Source organism: Buceros rhinoceros, unplaced genomic scaffold (genome assembly GCF_000710305.1).
Source record: "Buceros rhinoceros silvestris isolate BGI_N320 unplaced genomic scaffold, ASM71030v1 scaffold33912, whole genome shotgun sequence".
In the NCBI taxonomy this organism is placed as follows: Eukaryota; Metazoa; Chordata; class Aves; order Bucerotiformes; family Bucerotidae; genus Buceros; species Buceros rhinoceros.
The window spans coordinates 6044-18216 of NW_010401233.1; the positions used below are offsets into that span (position 1 = coordinate 6044).

Below are 12173 nucleotides of genomic sequence, written 5' to 3' on the forward strand. Positions count from 1 at the left end.
ATGTACTGTGAGGCAGGTGCTCAGCACGGATGTGGTTTGCCCTCCTTTCAGAAGAATAAGCAGAGGTCCTTTTGATCTTATTGTGGGCCTGGGGAACAAACCATTTTGGGTATGTGCAGCTTCTGTAGGAACTGGTATTTTAGATGACTGTGGTAAATCAAACATTGCGTAGAGACAGGTACAGGAATAATAGCATGGATGTTTTTTTGAACTGAGGAATTAGAGTTAGTCTTATTCCCTGTTAAAAGCTGAAACATAAACATTAAGAAGGTAAAAAAGGCTGCCAACCAGAAACAACTGCGTACATGAAAAGCCATAAATTAAAGAAGCTACGCTCAAAGGCTAAGGGCCTGACCATGGGAAATGAGTTAGCATCTAGTGATTTGTCAGGAAGACAGACGCCTGTGAAATGCCATCTTCAATTTCCTTCATTTCTGCCGCTTATGTCCTTAAAAATTTCATAGCAGTGTTGTGGGTCTGGATGAGCAGAAGGAACCCAGTTCTGCAGTTCCTCTGTGAATTAAATTGTTTTTGCTCTGACCTGCTCCAGACCACTACTAAATGTATTGCATACCAAAAATGACAGAAGTCCATTTAACAGCAATGTCTGTGCACAGGGCTGGTTGCAGGAGACTGATAGGTGAGTTACGGGCAGCAGGTTATCAAGCATTTTCTTCATTGGGGAGGTATTAATCAGATGAATTTGCATCTGCTGTTTCGGATTCATAGAACACAAGCACTAGAAGACTAAGTTTTTACTGATTTTTTCCTACCCCGAGTGAGACTGCACTTTGCTGCCAGGAGCTTTCCTGGTTTGGGTGGGCATTCTTCTGCTAAGCTAATATATTTTTAGGATGAGTTTTGATGCTGATATGTTGCAGAAATAGCCCTTGGGATATTCTTGGCCACAGGGAGCTCGAAAGATTTGGGTAGTAACCATGACAGTGAATTCAGGAAAAAGTCCTGGAACACTCCAGGGGCCGGTAATCAGTGCCTTAAGCCAATAGGTGGTGCACTACACACGTGGAAGTGGTGGAGAACGGCTCTTGCTGTTTCACCGAGGACTGGCCTTTGGGAAAACTTGTTTCATTTCACCCGAAGAGCTGATTTCGGTAACTTGAAAGCAGTAAGAGAAAATAAAATATATATGCGGTTTGGAGTTGGTGTTGAGAATAATTATTGGAATGAATTATATATATTTCACATGCTTGTGTTCAAAATGACATTCAAATGGTTGGTTTGATATATTTGGCTTAATGAGAACCATCATTTCACGAGTAGTTGGAGCATATGCTTAAGTATGGAATCATGTTTAGGAAATTTTGTTCATGTAATACCTGCCTTCAACCACCTACTTTCCAGGAAGGGATAAATTTATTCCAGCCTAAGAATACAGACAGGCAATAATTTCTGTGGAAGGTCTTTGTTTATGCACCACAGATTGCATTCATTTTGCATCTGAGATTTATGGGTGAGCAATACAGAAATTTAGCGGGTTTTTAATGAGCTTGGAGTGAAGCATTGAGTAAAGCTAGATGAATTAGAGATTACTTCTGGTAGTGTGTCTAAGAATTGCTTTATTTGAACTTGCTATTATCACGTGGTTTGAAATTGGTATACATGATTCTAATACTGTGAAACACTGCATCAAGTGGGTGGTAGAAAAGCAGCTTCAGGGAGATCCTGTCTGAAACTGCTAAGCACAACAGCAAAGCTAATCAGATGTCATGTCAAAAGCTGCAACTTAAACCCGTCGCATGATGGGAGTGTACATACGTTAACCTGTTAATGTTGTTTTGTGACCTATTTGTCTTACAGGAAATTTATCTACTAATAGTCTTTAGCACAGAATTCGTATTATAAACTGATAAACACGGATCCTTAAGATAATTATCAGTGGTGCTTTTCCCAGGGAAGCAGCCTGCACAGTTACAACCGTCCCTTCTACAGCTTTCCAGGTTTTGATTTTCTTTTCACTCTGCATTGGTTGAATTTAGCATTCTTGTCACCTGTTTTTTACCTACTTAAGCCACGTTCATGCAAAAGCACATGCTGCAGAGAGCCCAGCACGGAGGAGCAAGGGAAGGGGAGACTGAATTCATCTCCCACTGGCAACCGCTGTTTTGTTTGATTCCCCTCTATCTGAAAGATTCCCCTGCACGCTGCTCGCACAGGCTGACTAAGAGGGAGTTGTGCTTACAAAACTGCAAACCAGCCCCAAGAGCTGTTGTTGCCCATCACCACTAATAAAATTGAGGTGTCAAGAGGACTACATGGCAAGCCCAGCTGATACACACAGAGGCACTTCGGACACTTCTGAACTTTTTAGTAACATGTATGGATACAGTAAGGAGTATTTGAACTGGAGACTTCAGACTTCAGCTTAGATGCAACTCGAAGCACCTGCTGACAGGAGCCTTTGAATCTCTGTGGTCTGAATGGTCTGAAAATGGTCTGAATGCTGCAGTACTTTCGTTTACCTGGTTAGTTGTATCACAACCAAGCGCCATGTGTCAGTGGCTCCTTAGTCTCTCTACCCAGCTTTATGCAGCTTCTCCAGCAATTCTGCTCCTGTGCAGTACAGCCAGGGCTCGCTGCAAACTTCATCTTTCACAGAGTTACTCCATCTGTCTTCATTTTCTTCCAGGTTTCTTTCTTGTTCTGAATGCAAACTTTAATCTATTTCACCCTGTTGCTTTAGCTAATGTCTGCTAATGATCTAGTGGCATTACTGCCGATGTATACCTGCTCGTAATTCAATTCTCCAGAGATTATCCTTACAGGGAGACAGACCACTCCTGAAGATGATTAAGCTCACTTTTCCAGAAGTGTATTCAACATTTTATATTCCTGAAATCAGACAGTATGAAGATTTACTGCCCTGTTTACCATTCATCTCACTTATTTTCAGCTACAATCCTTGAGAGGAAAGACAGTTTCTTGAATATTGAACATAGCATAAGCAAAATGCTTGATTGTGCAGCAAGTCTGATGAGCACACAACCTGCAGGCCACACCAAGTATCTTCTCCGTGCTAATGAGGCTACAAGTTCTGAGTAGGTGCTATGTATTTTTTTCTGGTTTAATTTCCAAATGAGTCTACTTTTGTGGTGAAAGTGTGAAAACATGGAAGAACTTGGATGTTACCAATGGGCTGGTAGAAAGGAAGCACTGTCTGCTTGGTAGGACATGCCCTGGAATAGTTCACAGAGAGCAAAGGAGAAATCAGAAGATGACGAAAGAGACATTTGTGCTTTGTAGTTTCCATTCTAAATCTCAAGTGTTACTTTAATAGTGGGGTTTTTTTCCTTCCCAGGCAGCAGTAATCCACCGCCCGGTCCTAGCAATAACCTTGGCATACATCCTAGGGGATTACAAGGACTGAAGAATGTAATTTTGTTTTCAGATCTGGTAGGAACTTCCCGGCTTGTAGATAATCTACATGAAAAAATAAACTCTAACAATTTAAATCACTTAATTATTTTCTTTTTACAACAATCAAAATGTTATTTTTAAATACTAAAATACCGACACTTTCAGAATCATCATAGTCCAATGAATAAATGCAGGTATTTACCTGCAATATATTTTACTCACATAAGAAAAAAATCTGCTATGTTTTACCATGGCAATTCCCCTTTCACTAATTCACCACGCAACTGTGGGCACATAAAAGCTGCATTTAGGGCCGTGGTTTGATATTTGCCCTTTTTTCCTTAATCAAGCAAGAATGAAAAACTTTCTTTAGAAGCAGTTTTTTATGCTTATTACTCCCTGCACATTTGGAGCTGCCTTCAGACTCTCAGCCACTAGCATTTGGAGTGGTGCTTTCCTCAGGTTACAGGGACCTTCTTCTGGGCATTTTCTCCACGCTTCCCATTGGGGCTCCTGCTAAGTAAGCCTGTCTCACCTCTACCCTTACCTGCTTCAGCTGGTGTTGTCATGGTCCTTCAAGTATTCTCCCAAGCACAATTCCAAAAACATGGCTGTTTTCAGAAAACGGGGTTTTCGGAAAAGCACTATATGATAACAGTCTCTTAAAAGGCCTCAGATAAGAACATTCTTTGCTTCTCATGTTTTTTTGTGATAGTAAATTATTAAGGTTGGCAACAGCAGATAGTTCTGTGTCTTGTACAGAACTGAATGAATGATAAGGACCTAGCAATCCCTGATCTTCCTGACAAGACAACAAAATTTAGGGAATCCTTGCATGGCCTTCTGCACCTCCTTCCAAAAGCAGAAAGGCACGGTTCTGCTGACCACAGCATGGCATCCGCCAGCACAGCTCTCTCAACACCAAGGCGCTTTCTGTCTTCAAGTGTAAGACAGAAGCTTCATTTTCCATCTATCTTTAAGTGTAAAGATGATCCATCTTTCATCCATTAATCCTGCTTAGCATTTGCAAAAAAGGAACTTCTCATGCCCTGAGTCACGGAGATACTGAGTTTCTTGTGGGCTTTTCAAAAGGTGGTGTTGGAATGAAGAGTCAAGTAGACAATCACACCCTTAAAGACCGTTGTAGGCAGTCTTTGAATGCTCTAAGCAAATGTTTTACAGCAATGAACTAAGATGGTTGCAGTAATGCAAACACGTAAATTCTGCCAATGCGTCTAAGCAAGTAACTTAACTCATTAAATAGTTTCTTTTGGAACACTGGACATGCTTTATTTCATTTTTTTTTAACAATTTATTTAAACATCTCACATATACAAAATACATTTTCTATTTTTTTTTGAGAAATGGTGATTTATTTTTTTTTACCCATTGTAGAAGATGGAAATGAGATTTGAAAGCACCTGATTTTGGAGGAAAAAGGACAAAGATGAGGAAGAATGATCCACATGCTTAAGCTGTGGGAGAGACAGACTTCAAAAGAAACAGAGAAGTGATATTTTAAATGCTACTAGCACCATCGAAGTTCAAGTATTGGAAAGATACTCTGTAATAATGCAATTAGCACCACTGTATTTTGAGTGGAACTGACAGTACCTCGGATCATATGGAGAAGTACCTACAAAAGATGTGGATCACACTTGATTTTGCATATGAGGTAGTTTAAACCTGTGGAAGTTGTGGTTTTAAACTTCCTCTGTGGAATATATTCAAAGGCCACAAGTGGTGCAAACTTTCATGATTTTTTATTTGTTTTTTTTTTTTCTCTTTACAAAGGTTGACATTTCCCAAAGCAAGGTGTTAAATCTTGAAAGACTTCCAAGTCCTTTTGGGGCTGTGTTAAATTTCATTGCACAATGCTCAGATCAATTCTTCTCCTTCTCTTTTGCCCAGAGTTTAAGCAAGTAGATGAACAGAAGAAATCGAAGGAGTCACCTTTCATTAAAAAAGAAATGACAAGAGAATAATTTGGGAGAGGCTTTAAGTTAATTTTAGTTCATTCATTTGAAACAGACTGGGCCAATGTCCAAACCGAATTCTTGGTTAGCGCCACCAATATCCAAAGGTGCAATGTCAAGGAAGGGCAAGCGAGATGGCTTATTTGTTCTGTATTCAATGATCGTTTTGCCCCATTCATTGTTCTTTCTCTGCAAAAGAAGATTCATTACAATTGTTACTGCATTGTTCATAGCATTGAGAATTGTTTCACTGAATGGATAATTTCTGAAAGAATTTCAATTTTGCTGCTGTTGTTTGCAGCTCAGATACATATATCCAACTATGCAGATCTCTGATACAGAGAAAATATTTTAATCTTCTGAAGTCATATGTGATGCTTTACGTGAACTACCATATTATTCACGCTGATGTTAAATCCTCAGAGAACCCTGCCTGAGCTATTCAGGACTTAAAGATCCAGCCCCTCCTACAGCTTGTGCGCTATTTTCTCATCAACCTTCAGCTTACACAGAATTTGTGTCTGGTCCCATGAAAAGCTTTTTTCTTGTTTGCCACACTGCACAGTTCAAGATAGAATTTCTTTGTACCCCAGACCTTCCCACTTGTTGAAGATTGGTTTTGCAGGCGATTTAACTTCACTAGGTGAAATTTTGCTGGTCTGACTGATAATCTAATTCTGAATCAAAGCACAGCTCTGTCCCTAATCACATGCTTAAGCATGGGCAATCATAGTATCCGTGGTTTCTGTGTTACTTACAGAGCAGCCATCCTTAAGAACACTGAAAGTGAATCTGCTGTTGCCTTCAGCTCGTAGTTCAACATCGTTGGATCCCTGCAGTACAAGCGCCTTTTTAAGGTTGCCAGTTTCCTCATCCATGTAGGCAATGCTATTCTTGCAGTGGTAAGTGATGTTCTGGGAGGCATGGTTGGCCAGCAGACGCATGAAGGCAAGTTGGGTGGCCATTTCCTTTGAGGTCACTCCTTCATGATTGTATTCAAACTGAAAACCAGAAAGGAACCCCGTCAGTTGTATTGCTCAGGAAAGGTGGATGTTCATAATGGAAATATATGCTATTTGCTCTAGGAACATTAAAAAATAAATCTGTAAGTATTTTTATTTAACAAATAATCATGTAAGTCTGCCATCACTTGTCTATTGCAACTCCAGAGCTAAAGAGCATCAAATAAAACTAGTAGGAGGTAGGATGAAAACCAGACACGAGTGGATGTAGATAAACTGTACAGCTCTGTTACAACATAGTGTTAACAGTTTATGTGGATTCCAAAACAAGATCAGACAAAGTTCAAGGGAGAGAAATCTAATGTTTTCATAGATAAAAGAAACAATACCTGTCTCAAGAAAACCCTGATTTTTTTTTCAGTTCTAATAGAATAATGTCTGTGGATAATACGAATGTTTACTTCGTTCTTATGTTCTTTTACAGCATCTACTTTTAGCCACTATAAGAAACAGAACCTTAAGACTGTTCTAACCCAGTGAGGTCAGTCTACTGTTCTTATATTAAAGATCTTGAACACTGAGATTTCATTGTAAGATCAATTCAATTTCATTTAAGAATTATGTAATAAGATCTCTTAGAGACAAAAATGATTTATTTGTAATTGGCTGATACAGTGTCTGATGCACAGATTTCTTGATTTCACTTACACCGGCAATTCTGAATGTTGCGGTGTCATATACTGAGGATCTGTGATATGTAATATAAATATCTTGGAGGAGTATTGTCCTATGTAAAAAGTCTCTATTAAAAGAATAAGCAAGGATGTTTTTCTTACTTTTTCAGATAGATAGTTTCTGGACTGTCTTTAAACTAAATGTACTTTATTGCAGTCCAGGCTTCCCTTCAGCATTTGTTATGCTGAATTATCTTTTGCAGACACCAAGAAAAATGTGAACAATACTGAGAAATCCTGCTAGCAAATTGTGATCCAAACCAGAACTGGAACTCCGTTCCCTTGAGATAAAAGGCAATTTGCTTTCTCATATTTCTCCTCTAAGAGAGTTTCTGTGTTTGCTTGCTGAGAGTCAGTGAGTTGGCAGTTCTTCAGATAGCACTGTAGGAAACAATCACCCTCCCATACATCACTTACCTGGATGCCACCATTGATGGTTTCACCAAACCATACATGCCTCTTGTCCTTGGGATTCTTGTTGACATACCAGTTCTTAGCAGGAATAGTTTTAGGGTTGGCATGGATGCAAGTCTCACCAGTGCCAAAGTCACAGTATACTCTAATGGCGTCTGCAGAGCAGCCTTGGTTAGGATCGACCCAGTAGAAGCCTGTCATTGAGGAACAAAATGCGAACTATAGTTCACTCTGCTTAACATTTGCAATCAGTTTACATTCACTTGTTTGATATAGGAACTCAGAAAGAGGTCATAAATACCACAATCAGGTACAATATTGAGGGGTTAACTGGGATAAAGACATATTTTAGATTCTTAATGTGTAAGAAACTGTAGCTAAAAGCTAGGGTTAAATATTTTGGTATTATATCGAAAAATGATTGCAATAATCACACAACGACAGCTATAAAGGGCTTTTCAGAATGTCCTTGTGTCTATTTCCAGCGGAGGCAGAGAGAAATTCTTCACTGGTCATTTAGTGTTTTCACTGGGTGTCCAAGAATAGCAGTCACCAAAGAAAGCTAATAAACTGGAAGTACTCCCTGAACCAGAAAGGGCACTAACATACCGCTGCTCCATTCTGGGTGGCTAAGTCTTAGGTCACGGCAGGTGCGAGCTGGGTTCTTTTTGGAGCCTTCTGGAGTCAGCAGGGTCTCAATTTGATTGTTTAATGTTTTCAGAGTAGCATCAACTTCATAATCCTTGGGTCTGAGAGAAGCCTGATCAGCCCGGTAGTATTCTGCATCAAAGCCAACTTCGTATCCACCACCACTGGGGCCAGGGGGACCAGGGGGACCAGGAGGACCAGGAGGACCCTAAAGTTTTTCCAAAGCAGAAGACAAGAAGCGTTCTATTAGACACACGTTTCTCTCAAATGCTGCCACACGTGCATAATCCTGTTTCACTCCTAGCCCCCTTAGTTCTAATCTGTGGCAGCAGATATGCCCTGTGGTGACTGCTATAGGCTCAAGCAGTAGAAGATGCACAGTGTAGGACCACCAAATCTTCTTTGTGTATTTACTGTCTGACCATAAGGCATGAACAAGAAAGGACTTCAGAAAGGACTTTATTAGGGCCTGTTAGGGAAATGTTTAATGTTAAATAACAGACATTTGGAAGTTGTTTTTTGTGTTTGTTTTTTTTTTTTAATAAATAAATAAAAGCACATCTTTTTCTAAACTGCTACGCTTTTGAACCAATATTCTTGTAACTATGACATAAATGTGTTAAATCAACGAAAAATAAGTTATACTCACAGCAGGACCTTGGCTACCATGAGAGCCACGCACACCAGCAGGCCCAATAGGGCCGGGAAGACCATTGCGACCATCTTTACCAGCAGGACCAGAAGGACCAGGTGGACCCTAAAAGGAAACTCAAATAGTTTAATGACAGTAGAAAACACTACAAATAGGAATTCATACAAATGGGAGTGTACGTACACATTGCACAAAAGCAATGGGAATTATTTGAATATGCTTTTAAATTCACCTACCCTTGGGCCAGCAGGGCCAGTGTTACCAGGAGGACCTTGGTCACCATGTTGGCCCTATTGGGAAAAATACATATACAGTCATTAAAAAAATGCAGTGGCACACATTTGTATTTGCATGATTCAAGAGGGAGTTACAGCCACTGTGTGTATTTGTGCTCAGAGAAAGAGAATCTAGGGCTAACGGCATTTATTAGTGGAGTTGGGGTATAAAATGCCTGTTCTGGGGACGAAGGAGATTGTAAAGAGGTATTTAAGGGGATAAACTATAAAAGTCTCTATATTGTTTCTTTAGATTTTCAGAGAAGGCTTTAAAATAAGTCAGAATTCCCAAAGGGGATACCAGAATTTAAGGGAAAGAAAATCTACAAATTGATTCTGCTTCTTTGTGATACAAAGGCTTTAAAATTTCTGGCCAAAATAAGTAATATTAAACTAAAGGCAGAGCTTTTGGAATTCTGTGCTAGCCAAATGCAGTCGAGTTTCAGTGCAACCAATGGTACTCACAGTTCTAAAGCCAACTATCAATGACAACATCAATATTTGCCGTTTTATGTGAAGAGCACTGAGTGTGAAAGAATCTTACGACCTTTAAAAGATGATGCAAAATGGAATGCAACCTGCTCCATTTTGCATATTTAAATCCACACTAAGGTGACCTTATTTCCTTTTTTTCACTCTTTGTATTAAAAATCCTGAAAAAATAATTTACTTACAGCCAGACCAGGAAGACCCTGCAATCCATTGTGTCCCTTCAAGCCAGGCAGACCTCTATGCCCCTTATCACCAGGTTCACCCTTCTCACCACGTGGACCTTGTGGGCCCTAGGAAGGGATACAAGTGTCAGAGGAATAACACAGAAGGCTTAAAATATATACTACCATCAAAGGAAGAATTAAGCATGAGCTACATTATGCCATAGGTTGCCCCTGATCTATATATATTATATATATATGTACATCCTGTTAACATACTCAGGAACAATGAAAATCCCAAAAGCTTTAAGACCGGTCCCATGAGAGAGAATGTTGATTGAGATTCTAAGTCTACATTTACAGCTCCTAAGCACTACCTTTTGGGCCCATGCCTTGAGCACAGTCATGAGTCCTCATTAATAAAGCATGTTTTCTGTTCTTGCATCAGTGCGGTAAAGTGTTTAGAAATCAGACTTACAGCAAGACCTCTTGGACCAAAAGCACCAGCAGGGCCGACAACGCCAGCAGGACCCTGTAACAGGAATAGAGGATGCATGTCACGGCTGTCTGTTATACCTAATGAAGGTTCCGTGCTCAACACATCTCTGCGAAAGCAATTACGCACATATTGTAGAGGTTTGACGTATAATGTATATACATGATGGACAAATGTTAGTCCTGTGTCAATCAAAACAAGTAAGGTCTTATCAACTCACAGGATCACCACGGTTTCCAGGCTTTCCAGAAGGACCAACTTGTCCATGAGGACCAGGAGCACCCAGAGCACCACTGGGACCAGGGCTACCAGGAGCACCACGCTCACCCTGGGAATAAAGGAATGCAAAAGGAGAGGCAGTGTGTTACTACTGACTTACACATATTGGAATATTTATTCCATGTTTATGAAGTAAAAGAAAAGAAAAAGTTACCTTGAAACCAGGAGCACCATCACGGCCTGGAGGACCATCGTTTCCAGGATTGCCCTGTTAAAATACCATTGAAAAATACTAAATTCCATCAACCTTCATCTCACACAGAACTATGTGTCAGTCTAATTTCTCCCAATGAGAGTAAGAAGACATTGAGATGGGATAGATCTTGAAAGTAAGAAGCTCTTCCTTATAGATGCTACTCTCAAATCCCTTAAATATCTTCATGTTCTCAGAAAAATAAGATGGTATTCAAATATTTTAGATTTTACAAGTTCAGTATGGAAGAGAATTTATATACTTCTCTAAATGAAAAGGTCAAGACAATAGCAATCTTCATCTAGCTTCTGCTCTTGTAAAACTGAGACCTCCTTTTTATATGAAAAATGCCCACAGCAAGAAAAGGACTTAAATAGTAGTCTCAATTAAATCACTTTGTTGTGATACTTCACAGCATAAATGGCTTCCTTTGTGGATGTTAATTTCTCTTCAGCTGTTTCACTGTGTACACTAGCAAACCTTTCCCTTCAGAAAATTCCCACAGAAAATTTATTTCTTTTTTATTCCTATTCTCTGATTTCTTTGAAATCCTGAAAGTCTCAGGCCTTGCAGAAGTCCTGTATTAACAATGCTTCAGTTCATCAAATAAGCCTCCCTGATAAGGCTCAGAGAAAGCTTTATATAGTTATCCTAACAGAAGACAAGACTCTGCGTTAATATTTTACTTCAACTGTTCTTAAACGGTAAGTCATGCATAGCTACTGAACGGACACCCTTCTTCAGGGTGAACTACTAACGTGGATGGTTAAATTGAATGGGTAAAGTATTTGCTGCTCTATGAAATGCTGGGAGCAGGGCCCTGTCCTCCAAGTAATCACCCACGAGGCAGGGCATTAGAGGGAGCAATTCTTCCACTCTCGTGTTGCCACATTCCCCCTTCTGCACAGAACTCAGGTCCTCCACTGTCACTTAACCTGCACTGGTCTCTGCAGTTCAGCAGTACCTGCCACACAGGCCAGAGTTTGTTCTGTCTCGGTTTTAGCCTACAAACATACTTTACATTGTGTGGTGAGGGAGTGAAACATGATGTTGCTCAGCTACAGTGGTGAGAATTGCACAAGTCCAATAACTGAATTCCAGCATTTGTCTAATGTGCTTTATATCCTTCTGAGGGGGCCTTAAGTTAAAAAACACTTACACTTAAATACCACGAATCACTAGATCCCTCAAGTAAAAGTGACTGCAATTTTTATACTGCCCTGAAGAGATACATATATTGCATCTAACGTGATGTTTAAGGGAATTTGCAAATAACAAGATTTCCTGATATATTCTTATCTGTAGCCAAACCTTATTCCCTGGTATGTACTGTTTCTTCACAGCTCAAACAGTGAAGTAAGCTTTTCCCCACTCCATCTTTCTTGGCAGTTAAGTAAAAAGTCAAGAGACTCTGACAGTGACTCCAGGATGTACTGCTGACAAAACTCGTGCCTTGAAAAATTTGTCACCTAGTTGGGGATGGCGAGGGGAATCCATGCCTATTAGAATCCTGCTG

The 12173-nt window shown here is 39.9% G+C and overlaps 1 protein-coding gene across 1 annotated transcript in view; it reads right to left on the minus strand.

Annotated features, from left to right (window-relative positions):
• Nucleotides 1-4643: 4643 nt before the first annotated feature.
• COL1A2 (collagen, type I, alpha 2) overlaps nucleotides 4644-12173 on the minus strand; it is a gene marked incomplete at its 5' end in the record, with an annotated part of 20100 nt that continues 12570 nt past the window's right edge. Inside the window, 10 exons of the mRNA XM_010132205.1 lie at nucleotides 4644-5540; nucleotides 6110-6352; nucleotides 7465-7655; nucleotides 8071-8317; nucleotides 8759-8866; nucleotides 8998-9051; nucleotides 9711-9818; nucleotides 10168-10221; nucleotides 10406-10513; nucleotides 10619-10672. Of these exons, the coding sequence (XP_010130507.1) occupies nucleotides 5394-5540; nucleotides 6110-6352; nucleotides 7465-7655; nucleotides 8071-8317; nucleotides 8759-8866; nucleotides 8998-9051; nucleotides 9711-9818; nucleotides 10168-10221; nucleotides 10406-10513; nucleotides 10619-10672 (1314 nt within the window). The remainder of the gene's footprint in view (nucleotides 5541-6109; nucleotides 6353-7464; nucleotides 7656-8070; nucleotides 8318-8758; nucleotides 8867-8997; nucleotides 9052-9710; nucleotides 9819-10167; nucleotides 10222-10405; nucleotides 10514-10618; nucleotides 10673-12173) is intronic.